This window comes from Sus scrofa, chromosome 4 (assembly GCF_000003025.6).
Source record: "Sus scrofa isolate TJ Tabasco breed Duroc chromosome 4, Sscrofa11.1, whole genome shotgun sequence".
Lineage (NCBI taxonomy): Eukaryota > Metazoa > Chordata > Mammalia > Artiodactyla > Suidae > Sus > Sus scrofa.
Window position 1 is genome coordinate 15423710 of NC_010446.5, and position 25846 is coordinate 15449555.

The 25846-nt window shown below is 43.5% G+C and overlaps 1 protein-coding gene across 1 annotated transcript in view; it reads right to left on the reverse strand.

Annotated features, from left to right (window-relative positions):
• Positions 11912-25846, reverse strand: part of FER1L6 (fer-1 like family member 6) — a 174876-nt gene continuing 160941 nt past the window's right edge. Inside the window, 2 exon segments of the mRNA XM_021088953.1 lie at positions 11912-13058; positions 15195-15295. Coding sequence (XP_020944612.1) covers positions 12875-13058; positions 15195-15295 — 285 coding nt within the window. The 3' untranslated portion in view covers positions 11912-12874.

The window sequence follows — 25846 nt, forward strand, 5'->3', positions numbered from 1 at the left end:
TATTAACTGTTGTTATTATTTTCCAGATAAAGAAACTGAATCTTTAAGAAGTGAAGTCACTTCTCCAAGGTCACACCACTGACTGGTCATTAGATTGGGACTTAAACCTTTGTCTACTGATATCTTATGTTCTTAAAAAAAAGAAGAAAGGGAAGAAAGGAGGGTAGGAAGGAAATATGGAAGGAAGGAAAGAAAGAAGGAAATGAGGGAGGGAGGGAATAATAACTAATGAAGACACCTGAGTTGTGAACTCCTGAAAATAGCTCTCACTGTGCAGAAGATTGTCGTGCAAGATCCAAGTCACAGGTCTGGGTTTTAAATACTTTTTTGAGCCCTTATCCTGTGCCAAGAATTTGACTTTCTTATCACATTTATCTTCATGGCTGACTTGCAAGTTTGGGACTATTAACTAACAGGTTAAGCAACATTGGGTTTTTTCCCAATGTAAGGGTAAGCCTGAAGGGTGCTGGTACAGAGCTAAGGCTCCTTCAAACTTCTTGATGCGCTCTCATTGTCTTGGCTTCAGCCCTCATGTGGAGAGATGGAGGCTGCACCTCCAAACATCACATCTACATTCCAGAAAGGAATCAGAGAATTGGACAAAAGAAAAAAGCTGTGCCCTCCTTTGTAGGTAAACCAGAGCATTTCAAAAGCCACAGCCAGCAGATTTCTTAATGTCTGTCATTGGCCAACATTTGTCCCAAGGCTTCCCCAGTTTCTGCCTCTGTCCACATAGCTGTTCCTTTTCCTATAGCTGGAGGTGGAACGATGGTGGGTGAAGTGTCCTGGGCTTGGTTTAAGATTTCATTTAAAAGCTTCTGGGGGAGTTCCCGTCATGGTGCAGTGGAAACAAATCTGACTAGGAGCCATGAGGTTGCAGGTTCAATCCCTGGCCTCGATCAGTGGGTTAAGGAGCTGGCGTTGCCATGGGCTATGATGTAGGTCGCAGACGTGGCTCGGATCCTGTGTTGCTGTGGCTGTAGGCCAGCAGTTATAGCTCTGATTAGACCCCTAGCCTGGGAACCTCCATATGCCAGGGGTGCGGCCCTAAAAAGCAAAAATAAATAAATAAAAGCTTTTGGGGCTAAGGGAATAAGACTTTTTTAGGAGGCTGAGTTCCTGTAGATCAAATTGGGTCAAGGGAGTCCTGACTTTGGGGTTATTACTGTTACACTGTCATTCCTTTTCTACCCATCAGTCCATAGGACCTGAGGAAACTCAGCATGCAGAGGTGAATAAGGCATGATGACAAGTATATAGTGATCCAGAGCCATATAAATGTGTCTGGACTGGAGTTCCCATTGTGGTGCAGCAGGAACAAATCCGACTAGTGTCCATAAGGATGCGGGTTCAATCCCTAGCCTTGCTCAGTGAATTAAGGATCCAGCGTTGCTGTGAGCTGTGGTGTAGGTCGCAGATGCTCAGATCTGGTGTTGCAGTGGCTGTGGAGTAGGCTGGCAGCTATAGCTTTGATGTGACCCCTAGCCTAGGAACTTCCATATGCCTCAGGTGTGGCCCTCAAAAGGAAAAAACATGTCTGGATCCTAGGAGAGGTACAAGGTCCATCAGGGCCTGGTAGGAGGAAAAGTGGGAGGACCAAAATGAGCAGAGCAGCATGTACTTCTGAGGCTGCCTGTTTTAAACGTGGACATCAATGTATTGTGCATAGACACCAGTGCATTGACTTCTGCGTAGCGGCCACTGTCGCTGCCTCTACACGCCTAGATCCTAATTGCTAAGACACCAGCTGTGCTTCCTAAATGCCGAAGGAAGTAAAGCAAATGCCCTTGGGTATTTCCTAAGAGCCCCAGGTGGACTCTTAGGAGCTGTAAGAGGGTTGGTGAAGGAGCTGAAGAAAGCCATAAAAATGATTCACCACAATCTGAATTATGTTGCTGTATTGAAAAGCACTCGGCTTACAGTTAGCAAGCAGTTTCATTAAATCATGATAAACATCACAAAGAAAGGTACAGGCAGAAAATTAGACAACTCTTTAGGGAGAACATAGTCTGTATCCAGTGTATTATAATGTAATAACCATTGTGTTGGGAATAAGGAGAGAAGATGGTTTAAGACCAAACAGAACTTCCTTGTAATTAGCTATGGAGCCCTAATTTTTTTTTAATCTGTTAATTTCAAATAGTCATACCCACATGCAGGAAGTGTTACTATTTTTCACCAATATCTGGTTCTCCTCTACTCTGAGCACAGGTGGGGGGTGGGGTGGGGGTGGGGAATGATAGTTCCCTGCCCCTTTGAAGTTGGGTGTGTCCATGTGACTTCTTTTGGCCAGTGACAGTGTCCTGTGTTACTTCTAAGCAGAAGGCAGTGTTGGAGTCTCACTGCTTTATTTTTCATGGCCCACATTGTGGAACTAGTGTTGATATGGAGGGTCCACATGACCAAGGCAGCCTAGGACCCAAGGCAACGTGTGGAGAGTTGCTCAGACCCAAAGCCAAATCTGCGAGTGAGGAAAATTGTTAAGATAAACCTCAGAGATCTGGGGATGTTGTTTGTTACTACAATATAGCTTAGCCTATCCTGGTCATAGACTCTTTACAGGGTTGTCATAGGGATTAAAGAAGGATATCTATGAAAATATCTAGCATTCTGGCTGCAATAAAGCTGCTACTATTAGTATTACCTATTAATAAAGGACAAAAACCACATAAAAGGTGAGGTTTTCAACAAATGGTGCTGGGAAAACTGGATATCCACATGCAAAAGAAAGAAGTTGGACCCTTACCCAACATCATATACAAAAATTAACTCAAAATGTATGAGTCCTAAACATAAAAACTAACACTATAGAAGATCTCACTGTAGCACAGTGGCACTGCAGAATCCTACTGCGGTGGCTCAGGTCACTGCAGAGGCACAGGTTCAATCCCTGGCCTGGCACAGTGGGTTAAAGGATCCTGCATTGCTTCAGCTGTGGCATAGGTCACAGATGCGGCTTAGTTTCAGTCCCTTGCCTGAGAACTTCCATAGCCCCAGGTGCAGTCATAAAATTAAAAAAAAAAAAAAAAAAAACTAACACTATATCACTCTTAGAAGAAAACGTAGAAGAAAAGCTTAATGAAATTGGATTTGGTAATGATTTCTTGGGTTTGACCTCAAAGGCAGAAGCAATAAAATAAAAAATAGACAAATTGGACTACATCAAAATTTTAAAAAAATTGTGTAACAAAAGATACCACCAAAAGAATAAAAAAAGCAAGCCACAGAGAAAAAAATATTGGCAAATCCCATGTCGATAAAGTATTAATGTTTGCCTTCTCCTACCAAGCAGGAAAGAGAAAGTGGTATTTGGTAAGTACCTAGCAGTTTCTGGGATGAATGTGTGCCTGCTACCCTGCCTGTTCCTCCACGTCACTTCCAAGTCTAAGTTCTATGCCTGACTTATTAAGAGTTCCATTAAATTTTGTATTCTGGAAGTTGTTTTCTGCATGGGGGCGGTGGTTACTATAAGAAGTGGCAAAATGAGAAAAGAATATTGAAGAGATCTGGGGGAAACATGGATGAGAGATGCCTGCTACATCCTCTAGGCATCAAACTCAGTGCTTCAGGTAAAAAAGAGACGCTCAAACATGCATCTACGCTGCTGTGTATAACATATTGAAAGGTTTCAGATGTGGATGAACCCCTACGATGTAGATGGACCTTAAAAAAATCATTGAGGAAATATGCAAACAACTCATACAACTTAACAAAAAAACAAACAACTCAATTGAAAAATGGGCAGAAGACCTAAATAGACATTTTCCCAAAATATGTGGATGGCCAGCAGGTACATGAAAAAATGCTCAACATCACTAATTATTGAAGAAATGCAAATCAAAACTATAATGAGGTACCACCTCACACCAGTCAGAATGCCCATGATTAGTAAGTCTAGGAGTTCCCCTTGTGGCACAGGGGAAACGAATCTGACTAGTATCCATGAGAATATAGGTTTGATGCCTGGCCTCGCTCAGTGGGTCAAAGATCTGGTGTTGTCATGAGCTGTGGTGTAGATGAAGGCACAGCTAGCATCCCAAGTTGCTATGGCTGTGGCATAGGCTGGCAGCTGTACCTCCAATTTAACCCCTAGCCTGGGAATTTCCATCTGTTGTGGGTGTAGAACTAAAAAAAAAAGTCTAAAAATAACAAATGCTAGAAAGGGTGTGGAGAAAAGGGAACCCTCCTACACTGTTGATGGGAATATAAATTGGTACAATCACTATGGAAAACAGTATAGAGGTTCCTCATAAAATTAAATATAGAACTGCCATATGATCCAGTAATCCCACTCCTGGGCATATATCCAGACAAAACTATAATTCAAAAAGTTACATGCACCCATATGTTCATAGCAACACTATTCACAATAGTCAAGACATGGAAACAACCTAAATGTCCATTGACGGATGAATGGATTAAGAAGATGTGGTACATATACACGATGGAATACTACTCAGCCATAAAAAGAACAAAATAATGCCATTTGCAGCAACATGGATGGAACTAGAGATTCTCATGCTCCGTGAAATAAGTCAAAGAGAAAGACAAAACCAGGAGTTCCTGTAGTGGCTCAGTGGTTAACAAATCCGACTAGGAACCATAAGGTTTCGGGTTCAATCCCTGGCCTTGCTCAGTGGGTTAAGGATCGGCGTTGCCGTGAGCTGTGGTATAGGTTGCAGACGTGGCTCGGATCCCACGTTGCTTGTGGCTCTGGCGTAGGCTGGTGGCAATGGCTCCGATTAGACCCCTAGCTCGGGAACCTTCATATGCCACGGGAGTGGCCCTAGAAATGGCAAAAAGAAAAAAAAAAAAAAAAAAAAAAAAGAAAGACGAATACATATGCTATCACTTATATGTGAAATCTAAATTATGGCACAGATGAACCTATCTACAAAACAGAAACAGACTCACAGATTGGAGGACAGACTGTGGTTTCTGAGAGGGAGGGGGAGGGAGTGGAATGGACTGGGAGTTTGGGGTTAGTAGAAAATAACAAAGGCTGGAAAGGGTGTGAAGAAAAGGGAACCCTCCTACTATTACAGTTAGAAAGGATAAGCAATGAAGTCCCGCTGTACAGCACAGGGAACTGTATCCAGTCTCTTGTGATGGAACACGATGGAAGATAATATGAGAAAAAGAGTGTATATATATGTGTGTGTATATATATATATGGAAGACTGGCTCACTTTGCTGTACAGCAGAAATTGACACAATACTGTAAATCAAACACACTTTAATAAAAAAATTTTTTTTAAATCATTGAGGAATTTCTGACTGAAGGCGGCCCCACCCTCTTTATTTATTTATTTATTTGTCTTTTCTAGGGCTGCACCCGTGGCACATGGAGGTTACCAGACCAGGGGTCCAATTGGAGCTGTAGCCACCGGCCTACACCACAGCCACAGCAACGCGGGATCCGAGCCGCATCCTTGACCCACACCACAGCTCACAGCAACGCCGGGTCCCCAACCCACTGATCGAGGCCAGGGATCGAACCCGCAACCCCATGGCTCCCAGTCGGGTTCGTCAACCACTGCGCCACAACCGGAACTTTGGCCCCACCGCCTTTAAATCACTCACTAGGCAACCTCTTATAAAGGAGGTGGGGGCAGGAGAGTAGGGTCTGGGCTTGGGTCTCAGATCTGTTACACATGAGCCGGGTGATCTTGGAGGTTCCTGAAGCTGTTTCCTTGTCTACAGTATGGGGCTACTGGGGAGAATCAGTGAGAAGATCTATGTATTACTTTGTAATGTATAACAGCACTCAGCAAACACTGGTTATTTGTTACGTAAATAATAAGGGTCATTCATTTGGATATCATGATATAGAAGACGGTACATTAGACACTTTCTAGTCCTCTGCCTCTATCCCCAGTAGAGGACCACTACCCGCCACCACAAATGCCCAAACACAGACAATCCTCACAAGATGGGTGTTATCTTCATTTTTCGTATCAGAGATAAGATTCAGCGTTGCTGAGTAACTTGCTCAAGGCCACACAGCTAGTGTCTTTGCCTAAGTTTCAGTGCTATTATCTCAGTCTCCAGAGCCCATTTTTCTTTCGTTTTTCTTTATAGCGATTCAGTAAAAAATTGCCCTTTATAAATTCAGGAAAGCAGAGACACAAGTTTTCTCCTGATTTGGGAGGAACTATTGCTGTGTTAAAGGAAAGCTGAACTTAAGAGGCTTATTTGGAAACACCGGAGGCAGAGATGTGAGAAGAAATGGCAGTGTCCTTTTATAAACTGCTCCAAACACACTTCATCACCACTGGGCTTGAGAGGATTTTCATGAGTCAAGGAAAGATGGAATGGATCCTGCCTTTTTTTTTTTCCTGAGACAATTGTCACTTGAGAGGCTGAACAACAAATCGAAACATCTTGTTCCAGGGAGAAAAGTGTCTGCAGTGCCTCCTTTCATACCCATAATCATCTCACCAACATTCAAAGCTCTACTGGAATGACTTTCAAATTGGGCTGCATTAAAATGCTGGGGTGACACTCAATGTGGCAGACAGAATAATGCTTCCCTCTGCCAAAAAAGTTCAGATCCTAACCCCTAGAACTGTGAATATATTATTTTACATGGCAGTAGGGTCTTTGCAGAAGTAAGTCAGTTTGGGATGGGGAGATCATCCTGGATTACCTGGGTAGGTCCAATGTAATGACATGGATCCTTAAAAGCAAGAATGCTCCTGGCTACAGTCAGAGCGAGATGTGACTACAGAAGAAAGGCACAGAGGGATGCAACGTTATTGGCTTTCAAGATGAAGGAAGGGACCACAAGCCAAGGAATCAGGTAGCCTCTAGAGACTGGAAAAGCCAAAAAAAGATTCTCCCCTAGAGCTTCCAGAAGGTAGCTCTGACATCTTGATTTTAGCTCCAGGAGGTCTGTGTTGGACTTCTGAGCTATAGAACTGTATGATAAATCTGTTTGTTTGTTTGTCTTTTTTCTTTTTAGGGCTGCGCCTGAGATATATGGAGGTTCCCAGGCTAGGGTTGAAACAGAGCTGTAGCTGCTACCTTATGCCACAGCCACAGCAACCCTGGATCTGAGCCACATCTGCAACCTACACTACAGTTCACGGCAACGACAGATCCTTAACCCACTGAGCAAGGCCAGGGATCAAACCAGCAACCTCATGGTTACTAGTCAGGTTTGTTCACCACTGAGCCAAGATGGGAACTCCAAATCTGTGTTGTTTTAATCCACTGGGTTTGTTGTAATCTGTTCCAGAATCAATACAAAATAAATATACCTGGGAGTATTATTGGTTGAAAGTTTCTTAGTCTGTGTGCTGGAACCTTTCTAAAACATAGGTCTGATTCTCTTTCCTCATGTTCAGATCCAACTAAATTCCATATCCTATTGATTCCCCCTGTAGGAATGCTACTTGTGACACAGTTCCTGTCCTTCGAGGACTGGCTTCATGCCAGGCACATGCTAGACACTTTACATACATTTTCTCCAACCTTCACAACTTTTGCCAAGGAGGTATTAATTCCTTTCATCATCTGAGAAAATCAAGACTCAGAGATTAAGTGACCTGCCCAGATAGAAATGATGCAATCAGGATTCAAAATTCCCTGTCTCTCTAGCTGGCATCTTGGGTACCATGGATGGAGGTAGGGGGTGGGGAACCCCACCAGTGTTCCAGAATCTGCCTCCTCCTCTCCATCCCCATGGCCATGGCCCTGATACAGGTTCTCATCTCCCACCAGGGCTTTGGTTACTGCTTCCTAAGATGCACCCCTGCCTTTGGATCTCATCTTTCTCAATCCATCATGTACTGTAGGCAGAGCAGCTTCTCTAATAGGCAGACTGGTTTTGCCACTTCTCTGTTTAAACCAACCCTTCCAGGGGTCCCCACTTTCTGCTGCATACAGTCCATTCTTCCTGGCTGGGCACTCAAAGCCATTCATAATCTGACTCTGAGTTCAATCCCTCCCACTCCTCCCCACAGACCCATCAACACTGGTTGGCATCAGAATATGCCATGGTCTTTTCGTTACCCTGTATATGAACCTCCTTGTATGATGGACAAGGAAAGTATAGATCGGAGAGGTGACATTAGCTGCCTTAGGTCACACAGCTTGTATGAAGCAAAGTCAATAGGAGACCCCCAATTCTCCATTAGACCCCCCTGGAGCCTTAAAGAGACCATCTCTGATTCCTCCACTTGCCTCCTCTGCCTCTGATACTGGGTGGGAACAACCATCCTCTCTTGTGGGGAGATTTCATTACCTCTAGTCTGTCCTCCACATGGAATAAAAGTATAACCATTCCTCTCTCGCGCTTAGAAATCCTTTGCTATTCACCACCCTTAAAATAAAGGCTGAAGTGGAGTTCCTGCTGTGGCACAGCGGGTTAAGAATCTGACTGTAGAAGATTGGATGGCTGCGGAGGTGAGGGTTCGATGCCCAACCCAGCACAGTGGGTTAATGGATCCGGGGTTGCTGTGACATAGGTCACAGCTACGGCTCGGATTCAATCCTTGGCTCAGGAATTTCCATATGCTGTGGATGCAGACATAAGAAAAAAAGTAAAATAAAATAAAATAGGTTGAAGCCCTTAAAGATGTGGCCCTTACACGACTTTCCAGCCCCATCTCAGGACCCTCTGCTTCTTTCTTGATACCCACCATCTTTCAGAGCCCTTCATGTGCCTTGATCCCTCCCACCTCAGGGCCTTTGCACATGCTACTCTCTGTCTGGAGTGCTCTTCTTCTCGCCATCTTTTTTCCTTAATCCTTCATCTCCCCTCTGCCTTTACTTCCCTAGGAAGCCTTCCTGACTACGAGACTGGCTACAAGTACTTTCTCTTTCTCCTGTACTTTGCCCCCAGGCCCCAATCAATTCATCAGCCTATAATTATCTGTGTGTGATGATTTGATTAATCTTCTGTCTATCAAACTCTGTGCTCTGTTAGAGCAGAGATTTACTTTATCCGATTGCATACTTTGAGTCCCCAGAGTTGATCACAGCAATTGGAGTGAGGCTGGAACTCAATATTATCTGTTGAATGAATAAACACCAACTGGCCCCAGCTGTGAAGTCAATCCCAATTTCCATTTATGTGTCTTTTGAGTAAAAAGAGCAAGAAAATTACCAAATGTTTCAGCTCCTGGAGACACAGAATTGGATATCCTATCCTGTGGGTTGTTTGGTGGCGGTGTTGCTGGTACTAATTATGTTTTGCTTAGTTAGTTTGGGGAAAAGAATTCAAATGTAAAAAAAATAAGCAAAACTACTCTGAACCAGATTTAAGCAGTAAGAACAACTCTAACCATCAAAATGAATAGATTCAATTAAAAAAAACTGATTTAAATCAAACCCACTTAAGAACACAAATAGGGACTCATGAAAACTTCTTGAGAAATGGGTCTTCTGCTTTCACAATTTTACGATTCTTTTTTTTTTTTTTTTTTTTTGGCTCTTTAGGGCTGCACTTAGGGCATATGGAAGTTCCCAGGCCAGGGGTTGAATCGGAGCCACAGCCACAGCAACTCGGGATCTGAGCCACACCCTCGACCCACACCGCAGTTCATGGCAATGATGGATCCTCAACCCACTGATTGAGGCCAGGAATTGAACACACATCCTCATGGATACCAGTTCAGTTTGTAACCCCCTGATCCACAATGGGAACTACCAGTTTTTCAATCCTTTAGCTGTGATATCTTTAGGGCCAGGGCTGCACAATTAGGCCTAGGACATTTTATTTATTTTTTATACACAGGACAGCCATAATCGATAGCCTATGCACAGAATACCAGACATAGCTGGTTCCAAAATCATCCATGCTTACCACTTCTTTTTTTTTTTTTTTGTCTTTTTGCCTTTTCTAGAGCTGCTCCCGTGGCATATGGAGGTTCCCAGGCTAGGGGTCTAATCAGAGCTGTAGCCACCGGCCTACGCCAGAACCACAGCAACGTGGGATCCGAGTGGTGTCTGCAACCTACACCACAGCTCACAGCAACACCGGATCCTTAACCCACTGAGCAAGGCCAGGGATAGAACCTGCAACCTCATGGTTCCTAGTCGGATTCGTTAACCACTGCGCCACGAAGGGAACTCCCATGCTTACCACTTCTTTTCACACATTTCTTATGATGTCATCTAATCTGAAAGTGTTTCAAATACTTCTGCTAAAGGTTTTTCAGTGTTCCTGCATCTTTTGACATCAAAGCAGATTTGATGAGCTCTAGTTAAACTAGGGGAATTTTCAATCTTCAGCTTGTTTTTATTGTGGATTTGAACAATGTGCATTGTTTTTTTCAAGAGTGTACTTGTCACTTTACTGTCCAGAATCCAGCAATAATACCTTACTTCCAAAACCTCCCTGAAATAATGCTGCTCTTTGCCTTTTTAGCATCACCACAAATGTATGTTTCGCTTCTTCGTAAACCTCATCCATGAGACACATTCTTTACTTAGTGCTTTTCTTGGATGACCCATCATTTGAAGATAAAGCAATATCTTGAGGAGCTACTGAAATGCCAAATCCATGACAGCAAGTGGCTACGTTTGTCTTATCTCTGCTCCATCCCCACTGCCCAGCACATAAGGGATACACAAGAGATATTTTAAAATCAACACATTTAAATTTATATTTATTTATGAAACTTTTACCATCAAAAATAATACATATTTATTTCAGAAGTTTAAGGAGAAATAGAAAAACAAGAAGGGAAAGAAAAGATACTGTTACTTACAGATAATCACTATTAACATTTTGGCATATTCCTCTAGGTATTTTTACTTATGCATGTATATATGTATTTTTAAATTTTTAAATCATGCTATATATATAGTTTTTTTCCTCACAATGTATTCAATGTATATATCCCATACCATCAAGCAATTTTGATATCATTATTGCTGTGCACGTTATTCCGCAGTGAGAATGAACCACAGTTTATGTAACTAATCGCACTAGGAAGCAATCCCAATGTGGTAAACGCTCTATTTTTCAGCACTGCAGGAAAATAGGGCATTATGGTTATGAGGGAGTGAGCGTCCAGGGCCAGAATTCAGTGAACACTGATTCTAAAATCACGCAGAAGCTTTTTCAGTCTTTCTTTGATGAATCAAGGACATTCTAGAATGACTTTTCATGTGAAAATAAATTTCCTACTAAAGAAAACAGTAGCCCTGGTGCCCCTCGTATCAAGAGGGGAACCTCAACTCACCCTCCTCAATACCACCAGATGGCCCCTCAAGAAAGAAAGAAAGAAAAAAAAAGGCCCAGTATTATTTGGGTATGAGGCCAAACATTCTTTTATTTCTTTTTTTTTTTTTTTTTTTTTTCCCCACAGCTGCACCTGTGGTGTATGGAAGAAGTCCTCGAGCTAGGGGTCAGATCAGAGCTGCAGCTGCGGGCCACAGCCACAGCAATGCAGGATCTGAGCCGCAGCTGTGACCTACGCTGCAGCTTGCAGCAGCACCAGATCCTTAACCCACTGACGAGGCCAGTGATCGAACCCACATCCTCACGGACACCATGTTGGGTTCTTAACCTGCTGAGCCACAATGGGAACTCCATGTTTGCTTATTTTAACCAAGAAGCTCCTCACCTCCACTCCCTGCTTCAAACTGGGTGGCAGATCTAGACTGACCCCATCTGACAAGTATACTGGAAAGTATTTAAAGACTGCTTTTGAAATTAATTTGTGCTTGGGAGTTCCCATCGTGGCTCAGTGGTTAACAAACCCAACTAGTATCCATGAGGATGTGGGTTTGATCCCTGGCCTCGCTGAGGGGCTTAAGGATCCAGCATTGCCATGAGCTGTGGTGTAGGTCGCAGAGGCAGCTCAGATCTGGTGTTGCTGTGGCTGAAATGTAGGCGGGCAGCTGTAGCTCCGATTCGACCCCTAGCCTTGGAACTTCCATATGCCACACCTGCAGCCCTAAAAGGAAAGAGAGAAGAGAAAAAAAAAAAAGAAATTATTTTGTGCTTGAGTGTCATGGTAGAACCTACCACATATGGTGGTAAGACTAAGTGCTGAATCGTGCCAAGGATGGTTATTTGTACCATGGTCTAGGGTAGCCCCGTATTTGGTGGGGCCTATGTATCTGGCGAAAGAGAATTCCTCTTGGTACCCTGGAGCCCCCCATCCCACTTACCCATATATGAAATCATATTTCACATGTCGAAAATCCCCACGTGGAAATTGCCATAGAGTGTAAATCCAAATGGATTTTCCCAGAACTCACTACGACTACTGAGCATGTGCTATAAGCATTTACTTTAATGGAAAAGCAGCAACGTTTCTAGTTGGAGTTTCAACAATGAAATATTTTAGGTGATTTATAGAAAGTTTTCTCCAAGCCTGTTCCTCAGCCTGAATAAGTGAATGTGCTCTATCAATTGTAAGGATTAAACCAGGTTAAGATATGTGGGAGAGGTTCAATATCTAGTCATTTGCTAAAATGTTTTCCGTCTATGTGCAGTAAAAATTTGATTTAAAAGAAAGCACTTCCAACACAAATCTCAGACCCAGAATTAAACTGCTCAGAATAAAACCAATTACAAAAAGAAAACATTTGCCTTAGTCCATTTGAGGTCACCGTGCATCATCACGGGGTGAAGGAACCATTATTTCATGCTGCCCAGGAGCAAAAGCATGACTTGAGGCTTTTCAATTGGAAAGGTGGTGGAAGGAGTGGGGTGGGGAGGGACCATTCTTTTCCCATCTCCTCGGAGAAAACTGGTCTGTCCTTTGACTTAGGGAGTGGCTCCTGGGCCCCCTGGGGTCATCCTCTTAGCACTCAGCACAGTGCCTGCACAGAGCACAGATTCTTACATGTGTACAGATGAGGAAGAAGAGACGAGCAGGAGGAAGGACCGGTCCAGGTCCTCCACGGTCCTCTACGAGCCCACGACGATCCTGCGGCTGATGGCTCCCGGCAGGGTATAGATGAAGAGGACCAGGAAGATGACGAGGATGATCAGGATGAAACCGATGATGATGTACTTCTTGTAATTCTTCCAGATGAGGTGGTACAGGCACTTGAAGGGGCTCATGAACCAGGAGAAAGAGGTGTCCGGGCGGCTGGGAAGGAAGCAAGAGGGGGTAAGGGAAGGGGCCACGTTGTCCACACGTAGGAATCTCAAGACCTCAGGGCGAATTTCTGAGTCCCATTTTCCAGGGACCCACAGAGAGAGGCCTGGGGAGGGGAGACGATGTGGCCTGGAAACAGAAGCTAACATTTTGGCTGACAATGATTCCTCATCATTTTATTTTATTTTTTAATTACTTAATTTTTTCCTTGTTTGTCTGCATCTGCAGCATATGGAAGTTCCCAGGCCAGGGACTGAATCCAAGCCACAACTGTGACCTATACCACAGGTGCATCAATGCCGGATCTTTAACCCACTGTGCCCGACAGGATATCAAAGCGGCAACACCAGAGACCAGCCAGACCATTAACCCCGTGTGCCGCAGCGGGAACTCAAGACCTCATCATTTTAAAATTTGGTCTGGAGGAGGGCAAGAGTCTAGTTAGAACCTAGCCAGAGGTCTGAGGGCCCTCTGTCTGTCCCACCCTGATCTCAAGTCCCGCCTCCTCCTCCTCCATGAAGCCCCTCTGACTACAATAATTCCCCTCCTTCTGAATTCCTACCTCACTCATCCCTTGACCTACTCCCCTTTTGAACCTAATACATGTCTTCCACACTCTGATCACTATTTTGTGAATCTGTGTGTTCTCCCCAGACTGAAAGTTTCTGGAAGGCAGAGGTTACATCTTGTATTTCTTTGGTGTTGTGCAAAGTATTTTTTTTTTATTTTTGTCTTTTTTCCTATTTCTTTGGGCCGCTCCCGCGGCATATGGAGGTTCCCAGGCTAGGGGTCGAATCGGAGCTGTAGCCACCAGCCTACGCCAGAGCCACAGCAACTCGGGATCTGAGCCGCGTCTGAGACCTACACCACAGCTCACGGCAACGCCGGATCGTTAACCCACTGAGCAAGGGCAGGGACCGAACCCGCAACCTCATGGTTCCTAGTCGGATTCGTCAACCACTGCACCACAACGGGAACTCCCAAAGTATTTTTTTAGTAGGTACACATTGTAGAAGCTTAAAAAATAATTTTGAATGAATGAAACACTACAGTTCCTAACACTAAGAGAGGTGAAAGGTCAATACAGAGAAAGGACCACCTGTTTATCATGAAACACCTGGTGTCTGGGAAGGAATAGGACAAATATATTTTGAAAGAGTATTTTGTATACATACTTCAAGATCTGTATATGCTTACTTTTTAATTGATATATAACCATGGTTTAAATAGGATAGGATAACCCTTGCTGCTAGTTATTCTACTTCTGGAAACGTAAAGTAATAATTTATAAAGGGGAAACATTTTCACCACATTATAATAATAGAAAAAAAATAGGAGTAAATTAAATTTCCAATTATGGGGTGGTAACCAACTCAATTATGGGTAGGAAGTCTCTGGACTATTCCGGAGACATTTAAAAAATCCCAATTATGACAACTATGGCAACAAAGCAAAAATTTTCAGCAAGGGATAAATGAAACATGGAGATAATTTTGCTTGCATGGTTAGAGAAAGATTAGAAAAATATTCATATGAAATTCATATGGCCATGAAAAAATTAGTAGCAAAAATGTATGAAATTATCCTGGGAATGCTTATGTGGTAGTATTATGGAAAAGTGCCATGGCCATTTGTCAAACACTCTAATATTTTTGGAGTATTTGTCAACTATAGGTGCAAAAGGCTACCTGGTTTGGATGATACCTATTGTCTTATTGTCTGCCTCCTCACTTCTCGCTTCTCCCAGAGGACTCCTCTGGAGAGATGCCTTCATTCTTTGAGATGGAGACTGCAGAGGGTTTCCCATTTCTGATGCTCATCTCTTCCTGCCCCTTTTTAGGGCTGTACTCGAGGCATATGGAAGTTCCCCGGCTATGGGTCGAATTGGAGATCCAACTGCTGGCTTTTACACCACAGCCCTGGCAATGCCAGGTCCAAGCTGCATCTGCCACCTACGCCTCGGCTTGTAGCAAGGCAGGATCCTTAACCCACTGAACAAGGCCAGAGATCGAACCCACATCCTCAGGGACACTATGTCAGGTTCTTAACCTGCTGAACCACAACGGGAACTCCCCTTTCCTTCCCCCCCCCTTTTCCATTTCTGATCTCCCCCCTCATTGCACTCACTTGGGCTTGGCCAGGGGCTCTGGCTCCTTTCGGGCTTTTCCAACAGGATTTTTCTCAGCTTCTTCTGCTGTAACAAGGTGGAACTCAGCTTCAACCTTGCCCTGCACAAAGACAAAACTGTCAGCTTTGTCACAAAGAACTGCTTCCCTTTAGAAGAAGTGTTATCACATGGGAGAGTGCCAGGAGGGATTCTGACTCTCCTGCTGCTTTATTTGGAGGAAATATCTCTTTGGTCCTGGGATAAGCCATTTTTACGATAGACAAGAGGAGCCCTGACATGATGGTGCTCTTGAGTTTTGTGAGGAGAGTGGGTCTCCAGGCACATAGACAAACATATTCTCACTCATGTGGACTGTCCCATTTGTAACCATTTAATAACTGCAGCAGTCATTACAGAAAATAGTAATTTTTTTGGGGGGGGTCTTTTTGCCTTTTCTAGGGCCGCTCCTGCAGCATATGGAGGTTCCCAGGCTAGGGGTCAAATCAGAGCTGTAGTCACCGGCCTACGTCAGAGCCACAGCAACGTGGGATCCGAGCCATGTCTGTGACCTACACCACAGCTCATGGCAACGCCTGATCGTTAACCCACTGAGCAAGGTCAGGGACCGAACCCGCAACCTCATGGTTCCTAGCGAATCCCAGTGGATTCGTTAACCACTGCGCCACGACGGGAACTCCCAGAAAGCAGTAATTTAAAGAGGATTTGTTACTAGCGTGGCAGAACCCTTTGGAATCTGCTACTGTCTTGCTGTCTTCCTTCTGTCAATGACTCTCAAGAGGAGATGTTTGGGGTATGGACCTGCATTTGCCAAATGGCTTTTCTCTCATCCTTCCTTGTTTGGGGATTTTTTTTTTTTTTTTGGATCCCCTCTAAGTGTTTTAGAATTCTTTTATTCTAGCACTCTCTCTTTTTCTTCCCTCAATCAGAAGCAGCCCCTCTTGTTTGAAAACGGTGAGTCATATGCTTCTTCAGGGCACTGTGCCAAAGTTAACGGCAAAGATGTAAGTCTTAGGTTATCAAAGGATGAGACAGAACCTCTGGAAAAGTGAAGTCATTCTTTCTTGTTCACGCACTACATTGGGGGACCCCCTGAATGCCAGGCACTGTTCTATGCCCTGGGGACTTAATGATTTAAAAAAATAGGATCCTTGGAGTTCCCGTCATGGCGCAGTGGTTAACGAATCTGACTGGGAACCACGAGGTTGTGGGTTTGATCCCTGGCCTTGCTCAGTGGGTTAACAATCCGGCGTTGCCATGAGCTGTAGTGCAGGTCGCAGACGCGGCTTGGATCCCACGTTGCTGTGGCTCTGGTGTAGGCCGGTGGCTACAGCTCCAATTAAACCCCTAGCCTGGGAACCTTCATATGCCGAGGGAGCAGCCCTAGAAAAGGCAAAAAAAAAAAAAAAAAAAAGAAAGAAAAATAGGATCTTTGATCTTCTGGAGGAGCTCCTGTTCTTGGTGGAGGAGACCCTCTCTCCTGCCTCCTTTGTCTGCCCCCCTCCCCCGGAAATATTTTGTTTTTGTTTTTGTTTTTGTTTTTCATTTTTAAAGTTTTGTCGAAGTAGAGTTGATTTGCAATCTTGGGATCATTTCTGCTGTACAACAAAGTGATTCAGTTATACGTATACACACATCCATTCTCTTTCAGCTTCTTTTCCCACATACATTATCACAGAATATTGGATAGAGTTCCCTGTGCTATTCAGCAGGTTCCTGTTGACCCTCTACTCCATATTCTACGGTACCAAACCCCCAATCCCCCACCACCACCCCCTGCCCCCTTTGGTCACCTTAAGTTTTGCAAAGTCTATGAGTCTGTTTCTGATGTGCAAACACTCCTCTGGTTTTGTGAATCCAGATTCAAGGTCATAGGAGGGACCCAAAAGTGGTAGGAGACTAGGGCACCATCAAAGTATTTTAGCACCTATGATTGTTGTTAAATCTCATCTTTCTGAATTCCATGTGGATGGGGCACTGTCTGACTTCTGAGGTGTGGCTGATTTCTTACCCCTGTAAAAAGATCTAAGGTTCTGATTGGAGTTCCCGTTGTGGCTCATTGGTTAACGAATCCGACTAGGAACCATGAGATTGAGGGTTCGATCCCTGGCCTTGCTCAGTGGGTTGAGGATCTGGCGTTGCTGTGAGTTGTGGTGTAGGTTGCAGACGCGGCTCGGATCTGGTGTTGCTGTGGCTCTGGCGTAGGCCGGTGGCTACAGCTCCAATTTGACCCCTTGCCTGGGAACCTCCATATGCCATGGGAGCAGCCCTAGAAAAAGGCAAAAAGACAAAAAAAAAAAAAAAAAAAAAGAGAAAAAAAAAAAAAGATCTAAGGTTCTGATGAACCGATAGTCTTGTGTTAACTTACCTATTCTCCCTGAAAAAGCCAGGGCTTCCTGACAAGCTGGTGTGGTTGCTGGAAGCCATGGAGATGTAATTGTGGGAGAAACTGGAGAGAAGGAGGGTATGTGGGGTGAGTCTGGAGCAGAAGAGAGGTAGTGCCATGGCTGTCTGAATTAGTAAGGAAGGGCAGTGGGCTTTTCTCACAAGTGAAGTCATGCTTTCCGATCTAGGTGGTCTCAACCACTCTTTAGTACCATGAATGACCCATGTCAGAAGCATTCAAGTCCTATGATCCAGAAATCTTCCTTAAAAATACGTATCTATGTACTTTCTCATGCCTATTGAGACATCTTGGCTCCATCAGCAATGACTTGCACATAAAGCAAGTCAGGAATACTTGAAAACCAGGGGAAAAAAAGAATATAAAGCTTCTATCCATTCTTGTCACTCCTTGACACATCTATAACAGCAGAGTAATAGTGATAGAACTCTAACTGTAATTACAATGCTTTATTGAATGCCTGTTTTGTCCCAGGTTCGTTCTTTTCATGTCTGTCTGTCTGTCTGTCTGTCTGTCTGTCTATCTATCTATCTATCTATCTATTCTATTCTATCATCTATCTATATCTATAACTATCAATGACAAGCAAAGTAGATCGCCTCAGAAATTAAGCCAAGGAAGTCAAATAATTTTCCCAAGGTCATAAGGCAATAAGCCAAACAACTGTCATTTGAACCAAGGTCTGTTTGACTCCTAAGCTCATGCTCTTTCCATCATAGCAGGCTGCCTCCCAATTGCCAGGTAATTGGATGGAAATTTTCTGAGGATCTTCTCAGCTCTAACAGGAGATGATTCTATGATTGTGTTCATCATTGCCACCTAAACGCATGTGTCTTCTTGAACCGTAGTTTCCTCATCTATCAAATGGCCAGAGGCTCTTTAACGAAACTTGACTCTAACTTCTAGGTTTCAAGAAAAGGCAGAGTTAGAGCCCAAGGTGACCCTTCAAGACTTGATGGCTGGAAGAAACCCAAGAAGCCAGCCCATAGCTCGTGGCAGAGGGGCTTCCAATCTACTTATTTCCAGAGGTTTTTCAGAGATGATCTGGGTTCCACTAAGCAGTGTATTTATCTGTTAGGAGCCTCATTCAGCTCCTCTATACCTGACAGAGAGTTAGCATAAGAGTCACTAACCAACTAATGGGCTCCAGAATGGTTGGAAGAGAGGACAAAAATCAGCAGAGAACAAGTTAGGACAAGCGTGAAAGGATCCTAGGTGCCTTTTTTCTCCACTGTTTGATGATAAGCTCAGCCACAGTGCCGTATAACTTGCATGGTGATGTGTGAATACCTTCTTCCATTTAAATCATCTGACAACCCAGCTAAATAGATGACATTCTAATTCCCATTTTACAGTTCAGGAAGCAAAGGCCTGATGATGTTTGCTAACTTGTGTTTCAAAACCAGGATCTGTACCCTGGTCTTCTGTTACCAAATGCCATCCTCTGCTATTCTTTGTGTCCAAGTGGCCCCTTCCTGTGGAAAAAAAAGCAGCAGCCTATTTATTGAACAATGAATTGATGTGCCTTTTCTGAAATGTTCAGGAGGGACCCCCATAATCATTGCCATGGCTCTGGCATTAGAATATATTTTTCGTGCTCTATATAAAATATTGAAAAACACACTTGCTATCCAGAAACATAATGTTTCATGAGAAAAGCCAGATACCAGAGGGTGGCTCAGGGGGTTAAGGGCCCAACATAGTGTCTGTGAGGATGTGTGTGTTTGAGCCCTGGCCTCACTCAGTGGGTTGCATTCCCGCAAGCTGCAGCATAGGTTGCAGATGCGGTTCAGATGCAGTGTTGCCATGGCCGTGGTGTAGGCTGGAAACTGTAGCTCTGATTCGACCCCTAGCCTGGGAACTTCCATATGCCCCAGGTGCAACCATAAAAAAGGAAAAAAAAAAAAAAAAGAAGACGCCAGATACAAAAGAATATGTGATATGTCATTTCCTTTCCCTCAAGAAGGAAACAGACATGATCAATTGATGAGGCCAGATATCAGAATGGTGGTCAGGACAGGGACACAAGAGGTCTGGGTCCGTGGAGAAGTTCTGCTTCATCTACGTGCTGATGGGAGTGTTGGGTTCATGAGAATTCATGATCGGCACACTTTTCTATAATGCGTATTACTCTTTTTTCTATGTAAATATATTTTAAGAAAATTGGTTTTTTTAAAAAAGGAGGAGTTCCCGTCATGGCGCAGTGGTTAACGAATCCGACTAGGAACCATGAGGTTGCAGGTTCAGTCCCTGCCCTTGCTCAGTGGGTTAACGATCCGGCATTGCCGTGAGCTGTGGTGTAGGTTGCAGACGCGGCTTGGATCCCGCGTTGCTCTGGCTCTGGCGTAGGCTAGTGGCTACAGCTCCGATTTGACCCCTAGCCTGGGGACCTCCATATGCCGCGGGAGCGGCCCAAGAAATAGCAAAAAGACAAAAAAATAAAATTAAAATAAAATAAAAGGAACCTATTTTTGACTTCCATCTAATAGCCGGCCTTGGGTAGCTTAAGGAATCTTATAGCGTAGCATAGTGCAGCATAAGAATTGAGTGGGTAGGATTGGATGTAGACACATTTGCATCGAAATCAGGTTCTAGCACTTACTAGCTGTGTGAATTGGGTGAGTTACCTGCCCTCTTTGAGTCTTACCATTCCAGGGATGTTAATAGCATGTACCCCTTAAGGCTGCTTTGAAAAATAAATGATGTAACACCTATACAGTGCTCAACCCACTGCTTGGTGAACGGGGAACATTTAGAAATTTGTAGTTGTCATCTATAGCACTATTTAATGGACAAAGACAGAACTTAATGAAAAATTTATTCTGCCCATTCAGAAAACTCTCAGCAAAGTCCCAAGAACCTGTATTCCCAACACAGAAAAAATGCAAAGAAAAAAAGGGGGCAGAGAATATGAAATTTATTCTGCCCTGGGCACAGGAACTGTAAGTTAATATCGTGAAGAGCCTTGTCCTCAATTCACTGCCCTGCCTGAGTGGTCACAAAGCACTTATCTGGTGTCACAGAGGCAGCAGGAGGAAGGTGTTTACTGACATGGTCTGATAAATGCGGCTTCTCATTCCATATCTCTCCACGCTGAGGGTTCCATGGCCATTTCAATTATCAGTATTCAACCAAGCACCAAGTAGAGGTCTTAAGCTAATCATCTCCTCCGAATATAATTTTAATTTAGAGCTAGAAAAAAGGGACAACTAGAGAGACTCTCTGTAGCCTAATGACATCTACGGATGGCAGAAACTGATAAAGAAAGGTCTTGAAAAGACTGAATTTGTTGTATCACGTCCATTGCTTATGGGTTCGAACTTCACTGAGCCTGGAGGGTGGGTGCTGGGGGAGGCTGAGAAGTGACTGGGATCAGGTTGGACCTGCCTTCTTCAGCAGTAAGTATTGCTTATTAAAACCCAGGTCTGATAAGCCCAAGCTATCAGACACAACTTAGAATAGATTTACAAGGAGATCCAGCTGAATAGCATTGAGAACTTTGTCTAGATACTCATGTTGCAACAGAAGAAAGGGTGGGGGAAAAATGTAATTGTAATGTATACATGTAAGGATAACCTGACCCCCTTGCTGTACAGTGGGAAAAAAAAAACCAAAAAAAACAAAACAAAACAAAAAAACAAAACAGGTCTCTGAGTTCCTGTTGTGGCACAGCAGAACTGAATCGACCTGTATCCATGAGGATGCGGCATCGATCCTTGGCCTTGACTAGTGGGTCAGGGATCTGGCATTGCTGTGAGCTGTGGTGTAGGTCGCAGATGTGACGGCTCAGATCCCGTGTGGCTGTGGCTGTGGTGTAGGCCAGCAGCTGTAGCTCCGATTGGACCCCTAGCCTGGGAACTTCCCTATGCCGCGGGTGTGGCCCTAAAAAGCAAAAACCCCACAGGTCTCACTCGTATGAGATGAGACATTCCATACAGTAATGGTGGGACTGTGAGCTGGTAAAATCTGGTAGGAAGAAGAATACACACACATACACATACACACGTGTACATGCCCACATACACATGTATGTTTGAGTGTGTGTGCATCACCATATATAATCACACTCTGGACCTGAGAATTCCATTTCTGTGTAGCTAAATTAAGGAAATAATTCATAATTCAGAAAAAGCTTTAATGCACAATGCATAGTCATTATTCTTTGGGATGCTCAAACTGAGGTATTTGTCACCATGAGAGGTCCTAGACTCATCTTGCCCCAGAACTGGAATCTGCCATTTCTCCAAAGATGCCTGGTTTATTTTAGTAGGAACTGGTATTTAGAAACCATAGTCCAGGTACTGGGGTCTTTTTTTTGCTACTGAGTGATTGTACCTCTAGGCCCTTTCAGTGAACAGGATTAGAAAAAATATTTCTAAATTCATGAAGCCATGACGGTACAAAGGAAAATAAAGCAAGGGGAAAAAAATTCTCATTTCCCTCCATTAGAGGTAACTTTTACACTAATACTTGATTTAAAAACTTGGTATTTAATGTAGAAAATTAAGTATTTATCCTATATATACTCTTAGGGAATAGGTGGCAACTATATTTCCATTTGATGAGAGAAAGCTCTTCTTAACACATGAATGCTAAATAAATGAAAAAGAATGATATAGTTAGATAGACAGATAGGTGATAGAAATAGATAAATAGATGAAAATGGTGAGGGAACTATTCAAAAATAAAATAGACCAAAAATATATAGTGAGTAAAAGCAACACATCGACTACAACTGAATCTTGGTAACAGCAACAAAAAAAGTAGCTATAAAATATATTTTGAGGACAATAGAGTATCCTTTTTATACATGGGTAGATGAATATGATACAGATATCAAATTAAATTAGGCAATCATTATTAACTTATATGTGATGGTGGAATCATGATTTTGTAGGAGGATGTCCATATTCTCAGGAGAGGCATATTGAAGTGTTGAGGGGTAAAGTGTCAGAATGTCTACAACTCACTCTTAAATGGTTCAGCCACTGTGTGTGTGTGTGTACTGTATTTACATATCTACATATATAGACAAAATAAATGTAGCAAAATATCAACAAATGTTAGGAACTATTGTGGCTCAGTGGGTTAAGTACCTGACTAGTAGCCATGAGGATGTGGCTTCGATCCCTGGCTTTGCTCAGCGGCTAAGAATCTGGCATTGCCACAAGCTGCAGCTTAGGTCACAGCTGCAGCTCAGATCCAGCCTTGCTGTGGCTGTGGCCTAGGCCAGCAGCTGCAGCTCCAATTCAACCCTTAGTCTGGGAACTTCCATATGCAGCAAGTGAAGCCCTAAAAAAAAAAATGTTGAATCTAGGTGGTGGGTATATGGCTGATCACTGTCATATTCTTTCAAATTTTCTGCATGCTTAAATTTTTTTAATGAGTATATGTGGAAGAAAAACATGTTTCTATTCTGAGAATACAAAGGGTTCATTATAATATTCACAATAAAAAGTAAGGGGAATGCTCATTACAACAAAGAGTAAAGCAAAACAAACAATACCCTATTTTTAACATAAATGATCATTACTATGTAAAATTAACCAAAATCTATACATATTGGTATTTACCAAAACATTAACAATAGTTTTCTTTGGGCAACGTGCATAGGGGCACTCTTTCCTCCTTCCTACATTTTTTGTGTCTTTCAAATTTCCTATAAGTGCATATTATGTAATTTGTCTTAGAAATGACCTTCACGTGGAAATACCTCTCCCTCTGCTCCTGGAGAACCTGAACTTGCCATGTACTATTCAGATGATTTGTCTGTCTACCAGCCTTCTCAGCTAAGCTGTGAACTTCCAGATGGCAGGAACGTGTCCTACTGATTGTTGTACCTCTAGCTGTTGGCATAGGAGCGAGTAGCCATAGTTAAATGTGTACAATTGTTTTTCACACTAAACTGGAGGCAAAGACATCTCCTTTATTTGTTTGTTTGTTTAAGGCCGCACCTGCAGCATATGGAGGTTCTAAAGCTAGGGGTGAAATAGGAGCTGTAGCCAACTGCCTATGCTGCAGCCACAGCCATGCGGGATCCAAGCCTCGTCTGCCACCTACACCACAGCTCACGGCAACGCCAGATCCTCAACCCACTGAGCAAGGCCAGGGATTGAACCTGCATCCTCATGGATACTAGTCAGATTCGTTTCTGCTGAGCCGCGATGGGAACGACGAAACCTCCTTTTATGTATTTATTTATTTTTTTTGTCTTTTTTGCCATTTCTTGGGCTGCTCCCTCGGCATATGGAGGTTCCCAGGCTAGGGGTCCAATTGGAGCGTGGCCGCCCAGCCTACGCCAGACCCATGGCAACGCTGGATCCTTAACCCACTGAGCAAGACCAGGGATCGAACCCACAACCTCATGGTTCCTAGTCGGATTCGTTAACCACTGAGCCGTGACAGGAACTCCCAAGACCTCCTTTTAAATTGTAGTTTTTATGCTCTTGGGACTCACCTGGGCTACCTAGTTGTAGACTTTGCAAGACTAACCTGTAAAAGAAACTTTCTGCTCTTTGTCTCCTAAAGGAGTGATTTCTTTGAAGGTTGCTTTTAGCAGGATGATGCACATTAAAGGCATCGTGCAATATGTTTCATGAACATGTTCAGTTCATATTCCCTTTCCTTCTCCAAAGGGTACCCATTCGTATGCAAATCCACTTGGAGCTGTTTTTCACTCACTATCCATATTCCACGCCAGGAGCTGTGGGATCCAAATGCCCTAAATGACACTGCTTGGGTGTACGGATAGGCAGCTTTAAAAAATAAGCCTGGCAGGTGGTGGTATCTATAAACAAAGCCCCCTTGGCTGCTAGTAATTGGAATAAGAGGGCAACGATGTTCTGAGTGCTGGCTCCAAGGAACAGGAGGGCAGTTCACGCAGAGCTGGAATCAGAGCATGTGTTTTCTGGAAACACACCTGGAAGGCACCCAGTCCAAACTATGCATTTTACAGGCATAAAAAGTGCCAAGATTAATAAACAGAAACCTCAATTAAAATAGAGTCGAGAGGCCGGAAGGGGGAGCGCTCATGCCCTACACTGCAGCGGAGCCCAAGAGGAGGAAGAAAGACCTTCTCTTCCTACCTGGCAAGAGCTCAGCCAATGAGAGACAGTCACCCCCCAGCCAGGGAAAAGTCAGTTTACTATCGTGCTTCCAACTTCCTTTCCCCTCTATAAAAGCTTCTCCTCTCTATTTTTGCTGGGGATTTGCGTGTGGCTAGCTGGGATGGCAGACCTCAAGTTGCAATTCTTTGTTGAACCCAAATAAACTCACTTTTTTGCCAGAATGATAACTGGATGCCTATTTGTTTTAGGTCAACAAGACTTATACTTGGAGAGGGGACGTGCCAACCCCGAGGCAGAGTATTCTGGGCTCATTCAACTTTCTACCAGGCTATCAATGTTTTAGCTTCCTCAGTGTGGTTACTGGTTACTTGGGGCAAAAGAGGATGTGGGGCAGCTGGATTAAACCGCTACTGCAGGCCAAACCAGCAAGACTTTCAGGGCCAGGCTTCAACCAAGAGCTGCCAGAGCGAGTGAGGATGAAGTCAATTCTTGTTTTCCCTTTAGGATGTGTAAGGACAAAAACGCATTAAAAATAAGAGGCTTATTTCTCCCTGTAGAAAATAAGCTTAGCGATGTCCTTCCCCTTTTCCTTGGAGCATTTATTTTAGAGAACTTGTCATTGTAAGCCCTTTCTTTTCTCTTTGAACAATATGTAAATTCTTTTGAATACTAGGTAGGCCTTTTGTCTTTAGTACCTAGGAAAGCCTTTCTCAAGAACCTGGGAGTCATCTCTTTGAAATATAAACATTGAGTTCCCTGGTGGTCTAGTGCTTAGGACTCAGCACTTTCACCACTGCAGCCCAGGTTCAATCTCTGGCCTGGGAACCGAGATCTCACTTCTCGCTGTAGCCAAAAACATTTTTTTAATTAAAAAAAATTTATAGCAGAAATTGGCACAACATTGTAAATCAACTATACTTTAATTAAAACTTTTTAATGAAAAAAATTTTACAGTGGAAATTGGCACACGATTATAAATCAATTATACTTTCATTTTTTAAAAAGAAAAAGGAAATATAATGATCGAGGGGGATGACACCCCCTCTCTCAGTTTCCGTGGGTGTCTAGCTCAAAGGTGCCCTTTGGGGCCAATTCTCTAGTTTTTATCCCCTTTCCAATACTGTCCCTTGACCGGTCACATAGGCTGCCCCCCTCCTTGCTACTCTGCCCCCAGCTTTCTCAG